The 24,358-nt window shown below is 41.2% G+C and overlaps 1 protein-coding gene across 2 annotated transcripts; it reads left to right on the top strand.

Annotated features, from left to right (window-relative positions):
• Positions 1-240: 240 nt before the first annotated feature.
• SMIM15 (small integral membrane protein 15) lies at positions 241-23,717 on the top strand. 2 transcript variants are annotated; one of them, XM_073623206.1, is made up of 3 exons: positions 272-397; positions 9,212-9,276; positions 23,193-23,717. In XM_073623206.1, exon 3 carries the CDS (start codon positions 23,211-23,213, stop codon positions 23,433-23,435), a length of 225 nt encoding a protein of 74 aa, XP_073479307.1. In that variant the 5' UTR covers positions 272-397; positions 9,212-9,276; positions 23,193-23,210; the 3' UTR covers positions 23,436-23,717. The 2 variants fall into 2 exon arrangements, with proteins under 2 accessions (XP_073479299.1, XP_073479307.1); XM_073623198.1 differs by lacking the exon at positions 9,212-9,276 and having other exon boundaries at positions 241-397.
• Positions 23,718-24,358: the final 641 nt, after the last annotated feature.

Raw genomic sequence — 24,358 nt, 5'->3', positions numbered from 1 at the left:
CCCCAGTCACATCACCCAATCCCTGTGCAACGTCCCACCCAAGCAATACCATATCGGCAGACAAATATTCCCTATACACAGCTCATTGCCCATCCTCCTCCTATCAGATACGTTCAGCACCCATCTCCCCCCCCCCCCCCTCCTTCTACACTCAGGGTGAGGACTGCGAGCCGCCGACGTCACCAGGCTGATCTCTCAACGAACCGGGCAGGCGCGGTGTGTCTCGTCCTGACCAATGAGAGGGCAGATCTCATTCGGCGGCAGGAGGCGTCCAATGGCGGCGGCTGACACATGTCAGCTCCAGGAAGTGCCGTGTATGAGTGAGCCTGGCAGGAAGAGAGAGACAGCGCGAGCTCTGCTTCCTGCCGGGACCGGACTGAGCCTGCTACATGAGCGGGTATGTATGTGTATGTGGGGGGAGCGCGGCCTCCCGGACACATGCTTCCTATAGAGGAGGAGGGCCGGGCACCCTACACTAAGACCGGGGAAGATTAAACTCTTTTTAACTCTTCCCTTGCTTGTAGATTAGGATGGAGTGGTAAGGGGTTAGAGCCTCTGTCAGGTGTGTGTCCCCTTCAGGGAGCTTTGCTCTCTCTCTTCCCTCATTATTCACACATCATGTTTTGTTAGGAATGAAGTGTTATCCTCGGGGCAGGATGGTTCAGTTGTGGCCCCATAGACATTTAATATGGGGACACCTGAAACATATGGAGCTCCAAGGGTTTGGCTTGTTGGGTATTTTGGAAAGTCATGTCAGTTGGGATGTAGAGACCCAGGATGTGAGGTGTCCTAGGATTGCATAATGGGCCCGGGAATACGACATCTAGTGTTGTCACCAGAACAGGAAGAGGTGACAACTAACAGGAGCTTTACCTGGCATTGTAAAGACTTCTTCTCACACCTAGGGTTCCCACCTCATCCCTTTAAAACTGAACACCTATTCATTATACAGGTTCTGGGGCTGATCAAGGTGGTAATTAAACTCACTTGGTGCCTTATCTGCATTAAGTTAGTCTCAGACCTTGTGTAATTCATATGTGTTCAGATTTAAGGGGATGACACGGCCGCCCTACCTCACACCCCGAGTGTCCACGTGACAGCAGATTTTAAAACCAGAATAAATTCTGTTGTTAAAAAAAAAATGCCCCCTCCAGGTTAACCATTTGCCAACCGCTATATATATATATATATATATATATATATATATTAATTACAGTGCCTTGAAAAAGTATTCATACCCCTTGAAATTTTCCACATGTTGTCATGTTACAACCAAAAATGTAAATGTATTTTATTGGGTTTTTATGTGATAGACCAACACAAAGTGGTACATAATTGTGAAGTGGAAGGAGAATGATAAATGTTTTTTCCAATTTTGTTACCAATAAATATGTGAAAAGTGTGGTGTACATTTGTATTCAGCCCCCCTGAGTCAATACTTTGTAGAACCACCTTTCACTGCAATTACAGCTGCAAGTCTTTTTGGGGATGTCTCTACCAGTTTTGTACATCTAGAGAGTAAAATTTTTGCCCATTCTTCTTTGCAACATAGCTCAAGCTCTGTCAGATTGGATGGAGAGCGTCTGTGAACAGCAATTTTCAAGTCTTGCCACAGATTCTCAATTGGATTTAGGTCTGGACTTTGACTGGGCCATTCTAACACATGAATATGCTTTGATCTAAACCATTCCATTGTAGCTCTGGCTGTATGTTTAGGGTCATTGTCCTGCTGGAAGGTGAACCTCCGCCCCGGTCTCAAGTCTTTTGCAGACTCTAAAGCCGCGTACACACGAGCGGAATGTCCGACAGAAAAAGTCCGACGGAAGCTTTTCATTGTCTATTCCGATCGTGTGTAGGCCTCATCGGATTTTTTTTTTTTTTTTGAAAATTATGACGGATCTAGAAATAGAACATGTTCTAAATATTTCCGACAGAACCAATTCCTATCGGGAAAAACAATCGTCCGTCTGTATGCTGTTCCGACGGACCAAAAACGACGCTTGCTCTGAAGCAAATACCAGACAGAAGCTACTGGCTATTGAACTTCCTTTTTCTAGTCCCGTTGTACATCACCGCGTTCTGGACAGTCGGACTTTGGTGTGACCGTGTGTATGCAAGACAGCTTGAGCGGAATTCCATCGGAGAAACCTTCGGAGTTTATTCCGGTCGTGTGTACCGGGCAGGTTTTCCTCTAAGATTGCCCTGTATTTGGCTCCATCCATCTTCCCATCAAATCTGACCAGCTTCCCTGTCCCTGCTGAAGAAAAGAATCCCTACAACATAATGGATTGAACAGTGCTCCGTGAAATGTCCAAAGCTTGGAATATTTTTTTTTTTATAACCTAGCCCTGCTTTAAACTTCTCCACAACTCTATACCTGACCTGTCTGGTGTGTTCCTTGGCCTTCATTCTGTTTGTTCACTAAGGTTCTCTAACAAACCTCTGAGGGCTTCACAGAACAGCTGTATTTATACTGAGATTAAATTACACACAGGTAGACTCTACTAATTATGTGACTTCTAAAGGCAATTGGTTCCGCTAGATTTTAGTTAGGCTACATTCACACCTGAGCCTTTCATTTTCAGGCAAAAAGTCGCACAATTTTTACCGCTATTTTGTACAGGTCAAGAGGTCACCAATGTAAAAAGCAGAAAAATGCCCAAATCTGCCCAAATTGAGCTACCAAAAAAGCTCCAGAACTTTTTTTTTTTTTTTTTTGAGCTTCGGGCAACATGGAGTTAACCATTTCCATAGAGAATATTGATTTTTTTTTTTTTTTTTCCCTCCTTCAGTGTTTTGGCGCTTCAAGCTACAAAATGCTGAGGTGTGAATGGGACCTTAGGGCTATCAGAGTAAAGGGGGCTGAATACAAATGCACGTCACACTTTTCACATACTGTATTTATTGGCGTATAACACTCACTTTTTCACCATGAAAATTGGGTGCAAATAGTGCGTGCGTGTTATACGCCAATACTTCAGTTTTAGCTGCCTCGGAGGGGACGGGGGGGGGGGGGGGGGGGCAGGACAAGCACCGTCAGATTACATACAGTGAGAATCTCCTGTTTACTTGGCAGCCTCTGTAATAGGAACTCCTTTCTCCTGGGCCGCCATTGGACCACTGTTCTGTCTATCATAGGAGATTCTCACTGTATGTAATCTGTCGGTGCTCGTCCCGCCCCCCTCCCTGTCCCCTCTGGGCTGCAGAAGGGCATCGATCAGGCTGCATTGATGGCAATGGTGAGGCTGCACTGATGTGGACTGATGAGGCTGCATTGATGGCACTTGTGAGGCTGCAGATGGGCATTGATCAGGCTGCATTGATGGCAATGGTGAGGCTGCAGATGGGCACTGACCCTTATTTTACTTTACTCCTTATTTAAAATTTAAGTTTTTTTTTCCTGAAACTTCCCTCTTAAAATGAATGTGCGTGTTATACGCCGATAAATACAGTATTTATTTGTAAAAAAAATTTGAAACCCTTTTATCATTTTCCTTCCACTTCACAATTATGTGCCACTTTGTGTTGGTCTATCACATAAAATAAATTTACGTTTTTGGTTGTAACGTGACAAAATGTGTAAAATTTCAAGGGGTATGAATACTTTTTCAAGGCACTGTACATTGCGGTCTACCAGTATTATGGCTGAAAATATCAGCCATAACCCCAGTACTGTTTTTTTGCGGCGGGCTTTCTCATGAAACCGCTCTGAGCGGCTCAGGAGCCGTTTGAACGTTTTTTTTTAAGCAGCGGGAGGGGACGTCCGCCGCTCAGCGCTGTTTCTCAGGCTTACCATTTCCGCTGGTTCATCCGAGAAACGATCCGACGATGTGGCTGGAGTTCTTTCAGATTACCGCTACCTGTCAGATCGTGTAACAAAAGTGATGTTCCGACCAATAATTACTTGCTGCGCATTCACTATGCGTTCCAAACACTTCATGATCTGACGGGTAGCGGTAATCTGATAGAACACCCATGTGGACATCTTACTACACCCAACTACATTTTGAATTGTAGAGTAATTTTAGTGAGCGTATATAAATAAATATAATAAAGTGAGTGTATATAATCAAATATGGTATATTGACATCTGTGATGCTGTTAGGATGTTTAATTTTGAAAGCCTAAGGGCTGGGATGACACTAGAGCATGTAGCGGCTCACAGCAGGTGTCTGGTGCATCTCTATTCACAGGTTCAGGTCTGATTTGTAGCCCAAATTTTTGGCTGAGTTCAGACCTGAAACAGACCAAAAGATGCACAGGGCTCCTGTGCAATTTGCACCGGAGATGTGTGAACCGGCTCCATAGAGAGCCAGTCACAATCTCCTGCTATGCGGAGAAACGCATCCAATTCGCAATAGTGTAAACCCAGCCTCAAGGTTTAGCACTGAGCAGTGCGGGGTGTGCCAACATGGCCTCTTCCACCTTCCTACTGCTGGCGTCCTGCTTCTTTCAAAATGTAACATCAAAACAGCATCACAGATGTCCAGATATACAATATTTATTTATTTATATACACTCACTTTATTGCCAAAATGACTCTGCAATTCAAGCTGTAGCTGGGTGTAGTAAGATGTCCGCATGGGTGTTCTGACAGATTACCGCTACCCATCAGATCATGAAGTGTTTGGAATGCACAGCGCAGTGGAACGTCACTTTGTTGGGAAGGATGTAGGTGTAGCACTATCCCTCTGGGAGAAATAAATTTTTTATATATATAATATATATATATATATATATATATATATATATATATATATATATATATATATATATATATATATATATATATATATAAAAACATGAATAATGTGCTAAAGAATCCAAAAGGCCAGTATGGGGAAATATGTAAATCTATATGACAACCTTTGCATATAACTAAAGTGATTGGTGCTTGTGTGTTACACCCTCTGCAGAGTGCAACACTCAAAAGATTGAATCCCTGCAGGGGTAATGATGATGTGTGCTGGTGGTGTGTACACCCTCTATGTGCTCTTACTCTTGCTATCCGTTCCACAATTATTAGATGTGAGGGGGTTTGACCCCCTGCTGATTTATGTGACAAATGCTAATTACATAAACTAGTATTAGTAATATACCATTTTGATGATCGATATGGCAATTTAAAGGAAGATTTAATACAAAAAAAATACAATACTAACAAAATAAATACAATATTATTTGCATTAAATGCAGTGAAAAATAAAAATAAAATTGGCAAAGTGACTTGTGCTCTTTAAAAAGTGTACGGTGCTTTGCAGAATATAATACTTTTTCTTATTTTCTTAATTGAGTGATAATGGTGTTGGTGATCTTATCAGTGCTCTTATTATGAATGCACTCACCAAATAGCCTAACCCCCCCCCCCCCCCCCCCTGCGCAAATACAGTGTGACATAAAATATTGCAACAACCACCATTTTATTCTCTAGGGCAGTGGTCATCAACCCTGTCCTCAGGGCCTACTAACAGGCCAGGTTTGCAAGATAACTGAAATACATCACAGGTGATATCATTTGCTGCTCAGTGATTGCAGTATTCTAGTCTGCATCTCCCCAAGTTAATACATAAAACCTGGCCTGTTAGTAGGCCCTGAGGACAGGGTTGATGACCACTGCTCTAGGATATCTACTAAAAAAAAAAAATTATATGTTTGGGGGTTCTAAGTAATTTTCTAGCAAAAAAAATGATTTTAACTTGAAACCAACAAATGTCAGAAAAAGGTTTAGTGTTTGTGTGTAAGTGAAAAAAGTTTAACCACTCAAAGTCTATTCCATTGACAAATTGTTACAATGTTTATACTTAAGTTCAACTGATAAAGAATGTTATCATTCTTGACAGACCAGACTGCCCCGTTTTTTCCTTCCTATCTTTTGACAGCTGTGGCTTCAGAAGAGCAGAGAGAATTTTTTGCATAGAAAGAATCAGGAAACACTTTAGTGAAGATCGCAAAAACGATTCTTGACAATTAATCGTGCAGCTCAATTGTAGGGTGACCGCATTTCCTGTTCTGTATCTACGGAGGAGCAACATTGTTAACTTAGAGATAGCTGGTAACAGTGCAGAATATAGAATACAGGATGGGAGTTGTTGACACGTAAGATTTCTGGGCGGGTCAGGGTCCCCCGTTTTTTTTTTTTTTTTTTTTTCCCCGCTCATTAAACAGATATAACCAAACACTTTCAAGTGTATATTTAATCCCGCGTACAATTACTGCGAGGCGGCGGCTCCTCTGTGCAGAATCAGGTACAGGTCAGTGATTCTGCACTTCCAGTTCTGCAGCGCACACGGCTTGCTCCCGCTGTGATTGGACACAGTGGGAGCCAATCAGCGAGTCCAGCAGACCCACCGATCGTTCCCAACAGAGGCAGATCGCCATTCTGTTAGTAGGGAAGACAGAGTTCCTGTGTTTCTGCTAAGCAGGAACACGGACGGATCTCTGTCTTTCCACAGTTAAAGCACCTTCCCACAGTAACCAAGCACTCCCTAGGAACACATTTAACCCTATGATCTCCCCTGATGTTAACCCCTTCCCTGCAAATATCATTACTACAGTGACAGTGCATATTTTTTAGCACAGGTCATTGTATTGGTGTCTTTTAGTGTCCGATTTGGCCACCGCAATGTCGAGGTCCCGCTACAAGTTACTGATCGCCGCCATTACTAGTAAAAAAAACTAATAAATAAAAATTCCATCAAAATATCCCATAGTTTGTAGACGCTATAACTTTTGTACAAACTAATATACGCTTATTGGGATTTTTTTTTCACCAAAAACATGTAGGAGAATACATAGTGGCCTAAATTGATGAAGAAATTTGATTAATTTTATCTGTGCACAGTGCCGCATGACCACGCAATTGTCAGTTAAAGTTAACGCAGTGCCGTTTTGCAAAAAATGGCCTGGTCATTCCGGAGGTCAAGTGGTTAACAAGCCGAAAAGGAGTCACTGGGAGCATTCATAAAAATATTACACTTCTTATTTAACTACTTAAAATGTAAGGTTGGCTCTACTGCATGAATCGCCGTCATTGTACATCGGGCGTGTACACGGCGATCTGTGGGCTGTTCGCTAGCAGGGGAGCCAATTAGCGGGTCCACAGAGAGGCTGAATGGGGATCTGCCAGTGTAAACAAACAGATCCAGTTCTGTCAGGGGAGTAGAGTGAGATTGTCTGTTCCTAGTGATTAGGAACAGCGATCTCTCTCTACTCTACCAGTCCCCCCCCCCCCACAGTTAGAAAGTACCTCCCTAGGGAACACTTAACCCTTTGATCGCCCCCTACTGGTAACCCCTTCCCTGCCAGTGTCATTTATACAGTAATCTGTGCATTTTTATAGCATTGATCGCTGTATAAATGTCACCGGTCCCAAAAAAGTGTCTGCAATGTTGCAGTCCTGCTAAAAATCGCAGATCACCGCCATTACTAGTAAAAAAAAAAAAAAATGCCATAAGTCTATCCAGTATTTTGTAGACGCAATAACTTTTGCACAAACCAATCAATATATATGCAAATTTATATATATATATATATATATATATATATATATATATATATATATATATATATATATATATATATTTTTTTTTTTTTTACCAAAAATTTGTAAAACAATTGTCCTAAATGAAACTAAACATAACTGTCCGAAAATTGTTTTTTTACTTTTTTTTTTTTTTTTTTTGGATATTGATTATAGCAAAATGTAAAAATATTGTGTTTTTTTTTTTTTTTTTCAAAATTGACGGTCTTTTTCTGTTTATAGCGCACAAAATAAAAACCGCAGAGGTGATCAAATACCACCAAAAGAAAGCTCTATTTATAGGAAAAAAAAGGACATCAATTTTATTTGGGTACAGCATCGCATGACCGCGCAATTATCAGTTAAAACAGCGCAGTGATGAATCGCATAAAATTGCCTGGTCATTAAGGAGGAAAATCTTCTGGTCCTTAAGTGCTTAATCCACCCCACAGGACCAAGTGCATGTGGAACTTGGTCCCATTCAAATCCGTACTGAGTTGCTAAGCAGTATGGTTGGACAGTTTGCCCCCGCCCCCCCCCCCGCTGTGAATTCTCTGTTGGGCTGTGTATGTTTACAAGCAGCTGCAGATCGCACAGCAAATGCAATGATGAGTGAGGTTTTATTATTATGAATGAATAAGCTGCCGGTGCCCTGTATGTTCACTAGCAGCCGGCAGCTCCATCACACAGCCCTGAAAGCACTGATTGTTTAGTCATAAGAGTAAAAGAACAGTCATCGGGTTCTCGTAAGAGTTCTTCTTTAACCACTGGAGCTCTGAAAGATTTGACCCCTCTTCATGGCCAGGCCATGTTTTGCTGTTTAACACCAAGCTACTTTAACAGGCAATTGTGTGTCATACAACACTGTATCCAAACAAAATTTTATATCCATTTTTTTCACACATGTAGAGCTTTCTTTTGGTAGTATTTGATCACCACTGGGTGTAAACAAAAAACCTTAAAATTTTGAAAAAAATATTCTGCTATAAAACATTAGCTTGTAGTGCAGTTAATGACAGCACAGTCTTCCGGGCAGAAAACTGCGATGTACAGGTACCGGATTGGGATTGTATGAGCCAACCTGCCCCGGTAAATGTACTGCGGCAGGTAAGCAAGCGGTTCATGGTGTGTATCTTGATGCACAATAACGTTAACATTAACAATGCAGTGCATACTGTGGATGGGTCCTAAGGAGGACGTTTGTAATGAGAAAGTTTATGTCAAGCATACCTAAAAACAGTCTCTGGTTTTCTTCAATAATTAACACATATTAGATTATTTACATATATGTATGTAGCACTGTAAAAAAAAAAAAGACTGCTTTTTTACTTTAAAACTAAAATTCAATACTGAGGGAACTTTTGTCAAAATAATAAATGTAGATAGTGATTAGTCTAAAAATTATTTAGAAAAAGAAACTATGTTTCAGCTTGGATCAAATGATAGCCAGGTAACTTCAAAGAGACGCTTACAATTCTTTTAATCTAGTCCATCAAGTTTATTAGAGGAATGCGTTAGTGGGGATAATCCATAATACAGGTGTGGGTGATGTTAATATTAACGACGACACAAATTAATTGAAAGGGCTGTCTTTTGTGAATTTATAAAAAGGGATTATGGGATTAAAGAATTTAGGAGTCTGCATGTAACTAGAAAATTATGGCTTTTTTTTTTTTTTTTTTTTCATGACAGAAATGACTTGAGTTTCACATTGTACGGAGAAGGATAAAGAGCAGTCCAATCTCTTTTCTTATAAAGTAAGCAATGCGAGGCTTTCTTTGGCAGATGAGGTTTATCTTTGTTGGCCCAGTTCTTCAAAACCAAACAAAATGTATTAGTTTTTGTAGGATATCGGGATTAAAGCTGTGAGTGCATAAACTTTTTTTCATTTTTTTGGGGGGGGAGAAATTATTTAAAACTAAATAAATTAAATATATATATATATAATCTCACTAGTAACATTTTACTATAATGCAGTAAACTGTGATTTCACAGAATGCAGAAACATAATTTCTGCACTAAGATACAAGTCAGATATCGGGCATCCCCTGCAACAAAAATTTCATTTTTGGGGAGATACTCCCAATGGGAAATCATGGCTAAAGGGATGCAGACCCTGCAGCTTTCCTCATTAGTGCCCTGTAGGTGCAGCAGCTGATTGATAATTATGAAACCACTCCCTTTAGACCCACTTATCACTAGATTCACTTACCACGTGAGCAAGTGGATATATAAAATTACCAGTTGGGAAAGTGCATTGTAAAAAGACAATCGATTTAATTTTTGCAAAAGTGTCATTTGGATTACTGGGGGGGGGGGGGGGGGGGGGGGGGGAGTACTGAAGTGCATCAAGAACTTAAACTCTTAAGGGCCCACTCACACCATTGTGCTGCAGTAATGTGCATTGTGTTGCTATCCATTTTAATTGACAATCCAAAGCACATGTGTTGCAGCGGTCCACAACACACAGTAACACACTACCATTTGTTGCCGTGTTCCGCAGTACAAAATATGTCACGGGTGCAGTTTTAGAACTATTGTGGTGTGTTGGCAACCCATTTAAATAACTGAGCTGCATTAAAGAATATGGTGTGCATGCGCTAAATGTGACCTCACCAGTGCAAATGGGGCCCCAAGCACTACATCTAAACTAAATTTTTATAAGCCGGACCCAGCTGCTGAAAAACCTCATCTATTTATGTGAAAAACGTACTTTGTTGGGGCACCCCACAGTCCTAAAACAATCAAAAGAATTGTCCTTATAGGCACAACATGGCTTTTATTCACTTTCAGTAATCTTGAGGCTGCATTCACACATGAGCATTTTCAGCTCATAAAACTCCTGGAAAACACCTAACAAGCAAAATCCCATTCATTTCAATGGCACCTGTTCACATCTGAGCGTTTTGTCACTTGAAGCAAAACGCCTGGAAAAATGCCCTAAGCTCAAAAAAGAACATGAGCTTCTTTGGGGCAGATTACAGGCATTAGATTGGTGACCTGAACAAAACCGCGGTAAAAACGCACAACTTTGAAACGTTTAGATGTGAATGCAGTCTGTGTGTGTCTTTGTAGGTATGTGTGTGTTTGTATATGATTATTTCTTCATACAAACCTACAACTAGAGACTATTTGAAAGCAAAAACCTATTTATGCATGTTAACATCCCACAATGCACCCTGTATTAGATGCTGCTTTTTATTACAGATTTTATATAAATGGTAGAAAAAAAATCAGTCAATTCTTTAAAATTGCTGCTAAACCAATATATTTTGCCTTTTTAAAGAGGTATTAAACCCCGCTTGGTCATTTTTACTTACAGGTAAGCCTATAATAAGGCTTACCTGTAGGTTAAACTGAATGTCTCCTGCACCGTTTAGGAGATATTCACCCTGAATGCAGCCAGTTACGTCGCCAGGGCATGTGCTCTGCATGTCGGACCTTCAGATATAGTATTCCCCCCCCCTTTCCCTTCTGCTGATAATTTGGTGATGGCTTGTTTAGGACTACATTCTAGTATTGGGGAGGGCTGTGTGTCTATTCTCCCCATACTCCAAGCCAGACAATTTTGGGGGCCAGCCAAAGATGAGGGGCTGTTGGCATTAAAGATATTGTCACCATGGTCTATATGACTCTCAGCAGCTTTAGTTTTTCATTTTGTTTGTCTTCCACACAAGGTTATTTTATGGCTTGTAGCAGGGAAGGAACTATAGAAAAAGGTTTCATAGGGCCGGTTCACACCATAATTTCTACGTTTCTGCATGTGCGTTTTTTATGTGTGTGGTGTTGTGTGTGTGTGTTTTTTTTTTTTTTTTTTTCTTTATTTCAATTCAGGACATTTGTGTTCCAGTGTGTTTTTTTTTTTTTTTTTTTTTTTTTTTTTTTTTTTATCCATTTCAATGCTTTCCAGTGCATTTTTGATGCGTTCCATACTGAAAAAGTGCAGCATGTTCTACTTTTGTTTCCTGGAACGCACCGCACCGAACTACAGCCATTGGAACCCGTGTTAATTTTGATGATTTCAATTTCATTTTAGTCATCTGAATTGTTTGTCGTATTTTAGTCAACTAAAATCTCTGGTACATTTTAGTCAACTAAAATATAATGGGTTTAGTTAAGTTATAATGCATTATTTAAGCATTTCTCTAGAATTTAGAAACTCATTATATACTCCTTGAGTAAAAATCTGATATTTATGTTTTTATTTATGGCATTAAGTAGAGTCTCTCTCTCTCTCTCTCTCAATTCAAATCGCATCAGTAATGCACCCCGTTACGTTTTGAATCACATGACCTGTGAAAAACGCACCATAAGAACAGTAAAATCATGGCAAAACTCACCTTGAATTTGCGCCAAAATCGCGTGTGTTTTCAGTGCCATCATTATCAGCACCTTTTTTCTCTAATCACCATTCAGCCGATAACAATGCCATTTTTGGCTGAAATTTTGATGCATCTCTAGTAATGCGGTTTAAATATGCACTATAGGCACAGTTTTAGCCGTGGAGATATATAACCAGTTTTCATTTTGACATGAAATCTTGATTTAATTTTAGTCAGGCTTTTGACTAAATGCCATTTTAGTTTTAGTTGTATTTTAGCCATCTATATTGTTTGTCAACTAAAACAGTGTTCATTTTGTCGACGAAAATATTTTCTTTGACGAAATTAACACTGATACATAGAAAACACTAAAAACACACTGGACTACATCTGGTGTGAACCTGCCCTGAGACCACAAAAGTACCCCTTGAAAAAGATTTATTAATGGACATTTTGTTTACCATTCAAACATCTGCAGAAGGCATTTAAGCTATAAAGTGTGTATATAAAAGACCCCCCCCCCCATCACATCTTGTTGCTTTGCAGCCATAAAAGAAGACAGACACGGTGTTTGTTTTATCCAGCTGTATTTACTCAGTGCAACTTATAATAAATATATATTAAAAGATATAACGCCAACATATCAGGGGAAAAAATAATCCAAAACAGAACCAGAGTTGGAAAAAGGATCATCCCCTCCTAAAAATGACTTGTAGCTAATCACCTTCTCAATGGCACATAATGCCATTTGCTTTTCAACTGTGATCGGCTGTGGTCAATTTGATTAGCTCAGCATGAAAAAAGCTTTCCTGGAGCATTTCAGTCCCTGGTAGTGTAAATGAAGCAAACCAATCAACCTATGGGTGGCAAGCCACTGTCAAAAGATCTCTGGGATAAAGTTGTGGACAGGCACAAGTCAGGAGATGGATACAAAATAATTTCAAAGGCTTTATCAATGCCTAGAAGCACAGTGAAATCTGTTAATAAGAGATGGAAGGGATTTGGTACAACACGTACCCTTCGCTCCAAACTGGATGAAAGAGCCAGGAGAAGACTGTTCAGAGAGGCTACCAAGAGGTCTACAGTAACGCTGTAGCAGTTGCAGGAATTAATAACAAAGAGTGGTCATTGTGTACATGTGACAACAATATCACAAATTCTCCACAAATGTGACTTGTATGGGAGGGTTGCAAGAAAAAAGCCTCTCAAGAAAGGCCACATGCAGTCTCGACTTATCTTTGCCCAAACACACTTTGAAGATTCTGAGGCCGCATGGAAAAAGGTGTCATGGTCAGATGAGACTAAAATTGAATTATTTGGCCTCATCACCAAATGATCTGTAAGGAATCCAATACAGCTCACCATCCAAATAACACCATTCCTACAGAAAAGCGTGGAGGTGGTAATATCATGTTATGGGGGTGTTTCTCTGCAGCAGGGACTGGAGCACTTGTCAGGATAGAAGAAAAATGAATGGGGCAAAATACCATCAAATTCTTGAGGAAAGTCTATGGCCCTCTGCCAGAAAATTGCCAATGAGAAGAAGGTTTACCTTCCAACATGACAATGACCCAAAGCACACAGCAAAAATGACCACAGAGTGCTTGAAGGAGAAAGAGGTGAATGTCCTTGCATGGCCTAGTCAGAGCCCAGACTTAAAGTGGGGTTCCACCCAAATTTTGAACATTATCTCTATGCATTCTCTTCCTTGCCTAGATGCTGACATGCTGTGTAAAAAAATTTAGATCGCTGTAATTACCTTTTTTTTTTTTTTCTAATCTTCTTGGCACTTCCTGGTTTTCCTCCCATGGGAGTAGGTGTGTTTATAGCCTCTCCCAGACCTCCCACAGTCCCCTGGGAGCTAGTTTCAGGCTTCCCAGCATGCATTGTGCAACAGCATCGTCACAACATCTCTGTGAATGCTGGGAGCACAGCATTCACCGCATCCAGGAAATACATGCTTGTGGGCTTCAAATGCCCACAATGAAGATGGAAACCGCCTTCAGTGAATTTTATAAGTTATTCTTTACAACGAAATCGGACACAGGCGGACTTATTACACAGAACATGTGAGTAGATAATCATGAGAAGAAAAGTTTGTGAATGAACTCCAAAAAAAAAAAAAACGATAGGTGGACCCCCGCTTTAAACCCATTTTTTTTAAACCCGTTTTTCCAACAGTGCGTATTCTTTTCTGACGTATTGGTGTTATCTTTCACTTGGATGTTATTAATACAGCTGGGTAAAACAAAAATGGTGCCTGTCTTCATTTCAGGCTGCAAAGCAACAAAGTGTGATTATTTTAACCACTTGCCGCCAAATCATGTACCTGTATGTCTGTTGACTTCAAGTGGTTGTACCGCAGTGATGCCTAAGTAGCTGCTCGATTCCTACAAGCAGCAGGAGGGGACCCTCCTCCCACAACCTTGGGCCACTTGCCCTGGCTCTCCCGTCCCATCAGGAGACCCGAGCGACCAGCCAGTACATCCGCCGGCTGGGTGGAGACCCAAAGAAGGACAAAATCTGCTTTGATTGGGTCTAGGCTGTAGTAACTTGAAAGTGATGTCATGACATCACTTCCGGATTACTGAAGTCTTAAAGGCGTCAGTTTATAGACGATTGAAAGTATAAAGTAAAAAAACGCCGATCTTGGGGTTTTAAATGCTTTGAAGAACAAAGGAGGGATTTGGGGTCTTTTAGACCTCAGATCCCTCCATAAGAATACCTGTCACTGGCCTATTGCTGTCATAAGGGATGTTTACATTGTAAACATGTGTGATGTGACCACAAAAAAAGTGAATAAAAAAAATAAATAAATAAAAATAAATATAAATTTTAATAATTAAAAAAAAAAATGCAAAGGTGAATGTGTGCGTCTGTCCTGAACGCACGCAAACCACGATCATCCCACACATGTGAGGTATCACGGCGAACATCCAATCATGGGCAGTAATTCTAGCACCAGACCTCCTCTGTACATCTAAAGTGGTAACCTGTAAAGGCTTTTAAAGCGTCGCCTATGGATAGTAATTTACGTTTGTTGCAATTGTGCAGGCGTGCAAAATTTTAAAGCATGACATGTTTGGTATCTATTTACTCGGTGTGACATCTTTTATATTATACAAAGAAATTGGGTTATGTATTGTATTTTTTGCTTAAAAAATGTAAAAACTGTATTTAAAAAAAAAAAAAATTCCAAAAAAATGCTGCGCAAATACCGTGTGCCATAATTTGAAAAACCCATCAATTTTAAATTTTATTCTCTAAGGCCTCTGTTTTAGAAAAATACATAATGTTTGGGGGTTCTAACTAATTTTCTAGCAAAAAAAAAAAATTGATTTCCACATGTAAATAAAGTGCCAGAAAATGCCTGGTCTTCAACTGGTTAAAAGGGGGGGGGGGGTTGATTATTTTCTATACCCGCTGTATTTTAAAGTGGGTATGAAAACCTGCTGTACCTTTTGATGATAATGATTTATTTTGAATAGAGTAGGGAAGGGTGAGAGACTCAGAATATAATCGTGATGGAACCCCCTGTAGGTACTGATATCATCTTCAGGCACCATCCGTATTTCTAGAGAACAAATTGATCCCCCAGCGCAAAGGGGCTTGAGGAGAGAAAAAAAATGGGATTTCTAATGTGCCACCAAGACATCATGGACGTGTATGAATAACACATTCACAATCTTTATTCTACAGTAAGTTCCCTACATGCGAACCTTCGAGTTGTGAACTTTCAAAGATGCAAACATGTTTGCACAGTTTTTCATTCAACCACGCTGGCTGAATGAAAAAACTGACAGATCGCTGTACCAACACAAGTAATGTTGGTGCAGCGATCTCCCCAGCTGTGCTTTTGTGTTCTGACAGGGGGGTCCCTCGGCCAGAACACACTGATCAGCACTTCCAGCATTTTGTCTGCAAGCACTGATCTTTGCTGGACATATGAACAAGCTCCCGGAACGGAACTTGCTGTACAGTTAAAACACAATTAAAATATAACCACGAAGAGTGAGAGACTGAGGAGATTTACTAAAACTGGTGCACACAGAATCTGGTGCGGCTGTGCATAGTGTCCAATCCGCTTCCACGTTTTATTGTCAAAGCCTAATTGAACAAGCTGAAGTTAGATCAGGGATATGCAATTAGCGGACCTCCAGCTGTTGCAGAACTACAAGTCCCATGAGGCATAGCAAGACTCTGACAGCCACAAGCATGACACCCAGAGGCAGAGGCATGATGGGACTTGTAGTTTTGCAACAGCTGGAGGTCCGCTAATTGCTTATCCCTGAGTTAGAAGCTGATTGATAACTATGCACAGCTGTATATGATTCTGTTTAGTAAATGTTCCCCTGGGGGAGATATCGCCTCACTTCCCATCAGGACTGGAAGGCTCTTCAGAGAGAACACATTTTTAGTAGCCAATCATTCTGTATTTCACCATTATAAAGGAGATCTCTGTGTCTTTGTAACATTACATTGGTTTGGGATTATTACAAAACGCCAGTAAAATCTTTATACTGGAATCTGACGTGCTGGCAATTATTTTGTATGTGTTTTCTGAACACTATTTGAGGAATTTTTGTGCAGGGTGGGTTGGGACATTATTGTCCCACATCCTGTCTGACTACCAGTTGGGGATCCCTTCTTCTTTTTTTTTTTTTTTTTTTCATTGGTATTGGGCATTGTTTGAGTCATTTTCCAGTAGTGAAGGAGGGGATGTTTGCTTATTAAATCCCTTGTTTTGCTGTAATTACCGCACACTGCGTGGGATCACATAGTTTCATAGGAAGGCAGAATAGTGTTTGTGTTGGAAAAAGCTTCTGCTTACACTAATATAAATCCAGTCTGTGTTTGTGATGGACTGTGTAGATAGGGTAATGCCTAATTTATTATCCTCGTTATTATTATGGAGGCAAGTCATTAGTATCGGGTTTCTTTTTTCCTATTTTTTTTTTTTTTTTTTTGGACAGCATTACAATGACAGTTTATTTGCTACTGCTCCTAAAGTCTTAGGCTCGATTCACACCTATGCATGTTGCTTTTGAGCGTTTTTGGAGGTTTTTTTTTCATGCTTGCCACGTTTTTGAGCAGCGTTTTTGCCGCGTTTTGCGTTTTTTTTTACAGTCTTAAAAAAAAAAAAAAAAAACGGCAAAAACGCTGCAAAAACGGTGCACTTGCGTTTTTGATGCTTGTCCATTGAATTCTATTACATGCAAAACGCTGCATTTTGCATGAAAAAAAGTCCCTGACCCTTTCCAAAAATGCAGAGAAACAAAAAGGCATTGATGTGAACATGTTCCATAGGAACCCATGTTAAAAAATTCCCGTGCATTTCTGCAAAATGCATCAAAAAACGCGCTAGTGTGAATGGAGCCTTAAAGTGAATCTGCTCTGTCCATGCATGCAGGGAAAAGCCACGGATTCACCTAAAGCTTATCTTTGGTAATCAGGAAAATGTACACCACTTGCTTAAACTGAATCTATATAAAACCGAGCTCATAATATTTCCTTTCCCATGTGCCCCTTCCCCTGACTTCTCCATCAAAATCAATGGCTAAACTAACAACCTGTCCCTGCATACCAAGGTTCTAGGTGTAATCCTGGACTCTGAATTCTCCTTTCAGTGCCACATCCAATCACTGTCCAAAGTCTGCCACCTTACTCTTCGAAACATCTCCAAAATATGTCTCTTCTAACACTGCAAAGTTTCTAATTCACTCCTTGGTTCTCTCATTTCCACTACTGCAACTCCCTCATTGGCTTACCCTTACATACGCTATCCCCCCTTCATTTCATTATAAATGCTGCTGCCAGACTCATCCACTATACCAACCGCTCAAGGTCTGCTACCCCTCTCTGCCAATCTCTCCACTGGCTTCCGCTCACCCAACAAATTAAATTCAAAATACTAACAACAACTTACAAAGCCATCCACAACTCCGCCCCCCCCCCCCCAACTACAATACTAACCTACAATACCAACCTAATCCCTCTCTTCTTTCCTCCCAAGACCTGCTCGGTAGCTCCCTTGCCACCTCCTCCAATGCTCACCTCCCAGGACTTTTTCAGAGCCTCTCCCATCCTATGGAACTCCCTTCCCCAATCTGTCCACTTTTAGATGATCCCTGAAAACCCTTCTCTTCAGAGAAGCCTGTCCTGCCTCCACCGAACAGCTGTACTTTTTAGGCCTCATGTACACTGCTGCTGGTAAACGGACGTTCAGAGGCAGTTGGCTGCTTTTTTTTCAGCTGCTCCTGAACTCATCCAATGTTATCTTATGTGTACATGTACACAGGTTCATTTAGAGGCTTTTCTTTGAAGGCAAAAAAATGAGTTCAGACGCCGAAGTTTCCGACGCCAAACGCCGCTAAACGTGGTAGCGGCGTTTAGTTGCGTTTTTCCGTTTTTTTTGGCTATATTTGCAAACGTGGCTAAACGTGGGTTTTTATCTGTCAAGTTAAATCATTCAGGAGAGGTTGTAAAAACATCCCATGTACATTAAACATTAATTACATTACATTTACATAATTTTCTCCGTCAGCTCATCCCCCCCCCCCCCCCCCCAGTTTTATCTTTTTGTATCAGATTGTAAGCTGTAACGATCAGGGCCCTCTGATTCCTCCTGTATTGAATTGTAACTGTACTGTCTGCCCTCATGTAAATCGCTGCACAAACTGTTGCCGCTATATAAATCCTCTATTATGATAATGCAGCCACCACATCTAAGGACTGGTGAGCTGCAATATATATTATTTTTGTTGTTGGGATTAGGTACACATAGACATTAAGTGACCATGCATTGTGGGTCTATGGACTACCCCTGATCTTTGCAGACACCCCCTGTGCTTAGATCATCTTATTTCAGCGCAAGGCAGTCATTGGGCAAAATACATTCTGGATGATGGATTCTTTCATTGAAATGGGTTAGCTTGGGGTGTGTAAAATGTGCACACTGAACTGGGGTGGATTACAGGTAGATTAACTAGTGGATGTTCATAGTACAATAGTGCGCTGGTCATATCTTGCATCTGTAGGTGTCTTCTTTATATGTATTGTGCAAAGTATTATAAGGAACGATGAGTGATCTGCGATTACAGAACAGTGAAAAGCTCATGCAGATATATATCCAAAGCGTATTTTCTTTTCCTTTTCTCTGACTGTGCACTTTATTATACTCTCTTCCTTTGTTTCTCCATTGTGTCTCTGTATTCAGGTGTGTCACCATCGCACCATTGTGTGAGCCCTGCTGCTATTACTGTCTTCCTTTTTATATTCTTCATTTTGTCCAGCTAAGACCTGCATGCCTTCTGTATCATACTGTGCCATTTCTATGGTAACTGTGCAGGCAAAGCGAGAGCCTGATTGCTTTCCTGCAGGCAATAAGAATAGGAGGTAAATTAAGTTAATGCTTGGAACAGCGCATCACTTGAGGTAGACCCTTGTTCCTCATCACTGTAGTGTTACTTAGCCGTATTGTACGGCAAGGTCTGTTAACCTAGGATAGAGTAGGCTACTATTGTTACATGCTTTATACAAACTAGGCCTATGACCCTGAGTTCACTACATTTTTTATTCTCTTTACTTTTGTTTCCTTACAGTAATTTAAAGTGCTGCTCATAGAACAAATAGTGTGATTCCAAAGGCATCCCAGTCAGTTTGAATAGTTTTGGCCTTCAAAGGCTACATCTGTAGAACCAATTCATTACTGCTGTATTTCTGAAAAATGGCCTTTTTGCTTTTCGGTTAGTTTCAGTGCCAAATTTTCTGGACAAATAATGTCTGTTCTAGTGCTGTGTACTTGTTCCCTGGAAAGAATGTTTTACATACAAAAAAAAAAAAAAAATACATTTAACCACGTGCTGCCCGCCCTATTACCAAATGTGGTTTGATATTCCTGACCGGACATCATATGATGTAATCAGGAATATCAAGCCGCCGGGGGCGCGCATCGCGGCGATCGTTGTTGCGGGGTGTCAGTCTGACACCCTGCAACACCGATCTAGGTACAGAGTCTCTGACGGAGACTCTTTACCACGTGATCAGCCGTGTCCAATCACGGCTGATCAAGATGTAAATAGAAAGAGCCGGTGATCGGCTTTTCCTCACTCGAGTAGACGCGAGTAGAGGAGAGCAGATCGGCTGCTCTCCTGACGGGGGGGGGTCTGTGCTGATTATCAGCACAGCCCCCCCTCAGAAGCCGCCCAGGACCACCAGGGAAGCCATCCACACTGGACCACCAGGTATGCACCTAGACCCCCAGGGAAATGCCACTATGTGCCCAGGCAGCTGCCAATCTGTGCCCACTCCAATGCCTACCACTGCCAGTGCCACCAGGGATGCCCATCAGTGCATCATATAAGTGCCACCCTATCAGTGCCCATCAATGCTGCATATCAGTGCCACCCATCAATGCCGCCTACCAGTGCCCACTCATTGGTGCCGCCGTATCAGTGCCTGTCAGTGCCTGTGAGTGCCCATCAGTGAAAGAGAAAACTTACTTCTTTACAAATTTTTTTTAACAGCAACAAAAGCAAAACTTTAATTTTTTTTCTAAATTTTCGGTCTTTTTTTATTTGTTTAGCAAAAAATTAAAACCGCAGAGGTGATCAAATACCACCAAAAGAAGGCTCTATTTGTGGGAACAAAATGATAAAAATTTAGTTTGGGTACAGTGTAGCATCACCGCGCAATTGTCATTCAAACTGCGACAGCGCTGAAAGCTGAAAATTGGTCTGGGCAGGAAAGTGTCTAAGTGCCCTGTATTGAAGTGGTTAAAGTGATTGTTATTTTAAGACTTTACAAACATGTTATACTTACCTGCCTGTTGCAGTGGATATGCACAGAGCAGCCTCAATCCTCTTCTCGGGTCCCTCTTCTGCGCTCCTGGCCCCTCCCTTCTGACGAGTGCCCCGTAGACCACCAGCTTGCTATGGGGGCACCCAAGCCGAGTCAGCTCTGTGTATCAATTCACACACGAAGCCCAAACCCAGCCCAGCCCCCTCTCTCCCCTGATTGGCTAACTGTCTTTGCTTGACAGCCGCGGGAGCCAGTGGTGCCGCGGCTGTGTCCCAGCCAGACAGGAGGAGAGTCCCGGACAGCCGAGGGAAGCATGGACATTGCTGGATAGAGATGGGGCTCAGGGTAATTATTAGGAGGTGCTGGGGGTGCTGTTATACACACAAAAGGTTTTTTTTATCTTAATGCATAGAATGCATTAAGATAAAAAAAAACCTTTTGCCTTTACAACTCCCTTTTTAAAGTAGATCCGAACCCTAACTGGATGACATTTAGTTTGCAAAAGCATTGTGAACTATAGAGGTAGGCAACCTAGGCACTCCAACTCTTGTAATGCTTCGTGGGACTTTTAGTTCCACAAGACTCCTGACAGCCACAGGAATGAGGTGCAGAGACATGATGGGATTTCTAGTTTTACCACAGTCGAGTGCCGAGGTTGCTTAACCCTGGTGTATTACAGTGTTTTATCAACCTTTTTTTTCAGTCAAGACACCCTTTAAAATTCTGCACAGTCTGAAAACACCCCGTTATAAAATTTAAAAAACTAAACTAAGACTTTAAAGAAACATCCACACACATAGGACACCCAAAATTAGAGGTGATTTATTCTTCAAAAGCAAATACACCTTTGCACATTGGTACTGACTAGTATTCCAATGTTCTCTTCTCCCTCTACAAATGTGATCCCAGTGCTGACAGAGATGGGCAGGGAAGGGGCAAACAAGGATGCTGTGCAGGGGTCTGATGTCATGCTTATCAACCGATAACATCATTGGTTGTTGGGATGCCGACGGCTAGAAGGTTGTAATTGTGCACACTGAAAATCTGTGGCTTTGTGTAACTAAAAGGCAGGCTTGAATACCATTTTATTTTTTGGCAATTTTTTAGCTGTTTTTTCAAGGCACCCCTGAAGACATGTGAAGAAAAAAAGCTGGTGTATCGTATACAATTAATTATTTTTTTGCTTTTCAGTTTTACTGATGTCAAACCTTTTTTTCTCCTGTCTACATGCACTCACTCTAGCATCAGCTACTTTTCAGTGCTCTGAGCTGGCTCCCTGACAGTGGTGGACCATGCCTGTGAAATGTGTCTCCAAAACCCATGGTGTGTATGTGAGCCACTCCGGCTGCAAGGAAGTGTAGTCCTGTGCCTGCTGTTGAGTGCGCTGGCCAGGAAGGAGCCAGCCCATGGGCTCCAGACAATGATAGATAAGAGCTGAAGGTCCTGGGAGTTGCATGGGAAAGCTCTAGTGGGCAGTGTGAAAGGAGTTGGGAGCCTGGCCTGGAGGGGGTCCAGGCTGAGACTGCCACTTGTTCATACATTTATACATTTATAAGTTAGAGGGACAGCACAACAGAACAAAATGCTTTGAGTTACAGTTTGTCTAGCTGGATCTTTGAATTCTACTGATGAGTCACTGATCAGTGTACACCACAGATTTCTTTCAACAAAGAAACAAACTGAGAGGCATTTAAATCTTGAAATTGTGCTTATAGCCCCACCTGCTGGCCTAAAAGCAAAGTATTATTCTGCTTTAGCTGATATTTACCAAACTACTGTATATAATTATTTCTCTTAGTAACCCATTACCTAAATCTAGCATAAACACCGCACCTCACAAAAAATACTTTAAAGTAGAAACATAAAGTTTGTAAGGTATCAAATTATCAGCACAGAAAAACAAAAAGATTTGTGTGACAAAATGTGTTTGTAAACAATTGTCTCCTAGCTGCACCGTCTTTGTCTGTTTAAATATAAGTGCCCCTTGATCCTGCCAGAAATCCAGTGAGCTTCCTAACTTCCTGTAGTGTGCTGAAATGTTGCCCTGAGGTATTAATATTTTAAGCCCTTCCTGAAATCTCTGCCTGAACTACAGAACACATCTCTCCTGTGTTTTGGGGATGAGGTGGTGTTCTGTAGTCCTAACACACTTTCCAAGGTCACTACGCTGTGAATCCACAGATACAGTACCATGAGTGAGTGTTGTCACCCTAGAACAGGAAGTGTACGGGTATTGCCACCCTTTGGAACAAATGTTACTGGCAGGATCATCAGGTGAAAATAAAGGGGGGGGGAAAAAAAAAAAAAAAAGCAAAACAAATGCAGCCATCACATCTAAGTACTGGTAAGCTGCAGTATATTACATTTTATTCTTGGGTTCATGTACACTTCAAGTGCATACCAAAAAGCACAATATTCACTTTATTGTCTGGGTGAAACCGTACAAAGCTACATTTGTTTTCTAGTGCCCCGAGTTAAAAATATAAAATGCGTGGTGATTGAAGCATGCCTTGTGATGCCACAGTTCTGAGGTCTCTGCTCTGTCTCCCCAGTGACATTCTGCTGAAGACATGATTGATATAAAGGCCTGGGCTGAGTACATAGTCGAATGGGCTGCCAAGGACCCATATGGCTTTCTTACAACGGTGATCCTGGCCCTCACCCCGCTCTTCATTGCAAGTGCAGTACTCTCCTGGAAACTGGCTAAAATGATTGAGGCCAAGGAACGGGATCAGAAGAAGAAGCAAAAGCGACAGGAAAACATTGCAAAAGCAAAGAGAACAAAGAAAGACTGAGCGTAACACGGGCTAGTAACATCAAAAACTGTTCAAAGACTAAAGAGGCTTTTTATACATATTATTTTCTTCTAATGATTATGGAATGTCTGACCAATTTTGGATACTGTTAGTGTTTTAAACACTTGTCACTGCACAAATAACATGTTATCCTTTTTTTCCTGAATACTAATGATATGATTTACTGATGTTTTTTTTTAATCCTTTGTGAGTTTACTGTTCAGCTGTATTGGCTTTCTCTGTCATAAAGTTTGCATACATAAATCGGATCTAACTCCTCCATTTGTAGGCAGTTTTTTGATTTAAAAGATGCTCTCTACGGGAATGTATTTTCTACATCATGGACTTGGTTTAGTAAGTAAAAGTGGTAGGGATGTGCAAGACTTGAAAGATCCCGAGCAACAACACACTGTTGTGTTAGTTGCTGGGTTCTTATTTTTTTCTCTCCAGCCATGCTGCAGGTACAAAGGAATATTTAAAAACCAAACCTTTACCATCCATCTTTAACATGTCTTAGGCTAGCCGCTAGAATATAGCAGCTTGGTAGATTTTGGAGACGAAACGTAGAGCAGGTGCTCTGGGAGAGTGAGAGGGGAGACAATGTAAAGTAGAACTATACCCAAAACTTTAAAAACATTTTTTAGATAGAACAAGGGAGGATTATAAACTCCTGACCCTTTGTTTTGTTTTTTTGGCAATCTGAGTGGAAGTTCTCCTCCCCCACCACCGCAGGCTTCTGAGACACATCACCAGGTCCCAGAAGACTGCGGGACAATCGCACAGTGTTGCTCACGCATGCGCAGTGGCACCTGGCTGTGAAGATGCAAGCTGTCACAGCCAGGTTCCCACAGTTAAGATGCTGGAGCTGGGGACAGAACACCAATGGGCGTACATGTTGGTGAGGGACATTGTTTGGGCCATGC

This window comes from Aquarana catesbeiana, linkage group LG01 (assembly GCF_042186555.1).
Source record: "Aquarana catesbeiana isolate 2022-GZ linkage group LG01, ASM4218655v1, whole genome shotgun sequence".
NCBI lineage: Eukaryota > Metazoa > Chordata > Amphibia > Anura > Ranidae > Aquarana > Aquarana catesbeiana.
The sequence above is the reverse complement of the archived record's forward strand: the minus strand, read 5'-3'. Positions and strand labels throughout refer to the sequence as shown.

Excerpts from the sequence above, each read along its gene's own strand:
- SMIM15 (XM_073623198.1), top strand. The coding sequence starts at position 23,211 with ATGATTGATATAAAGGCCTGGGCTGAGTACATAGTCGAATGGGCTGCC.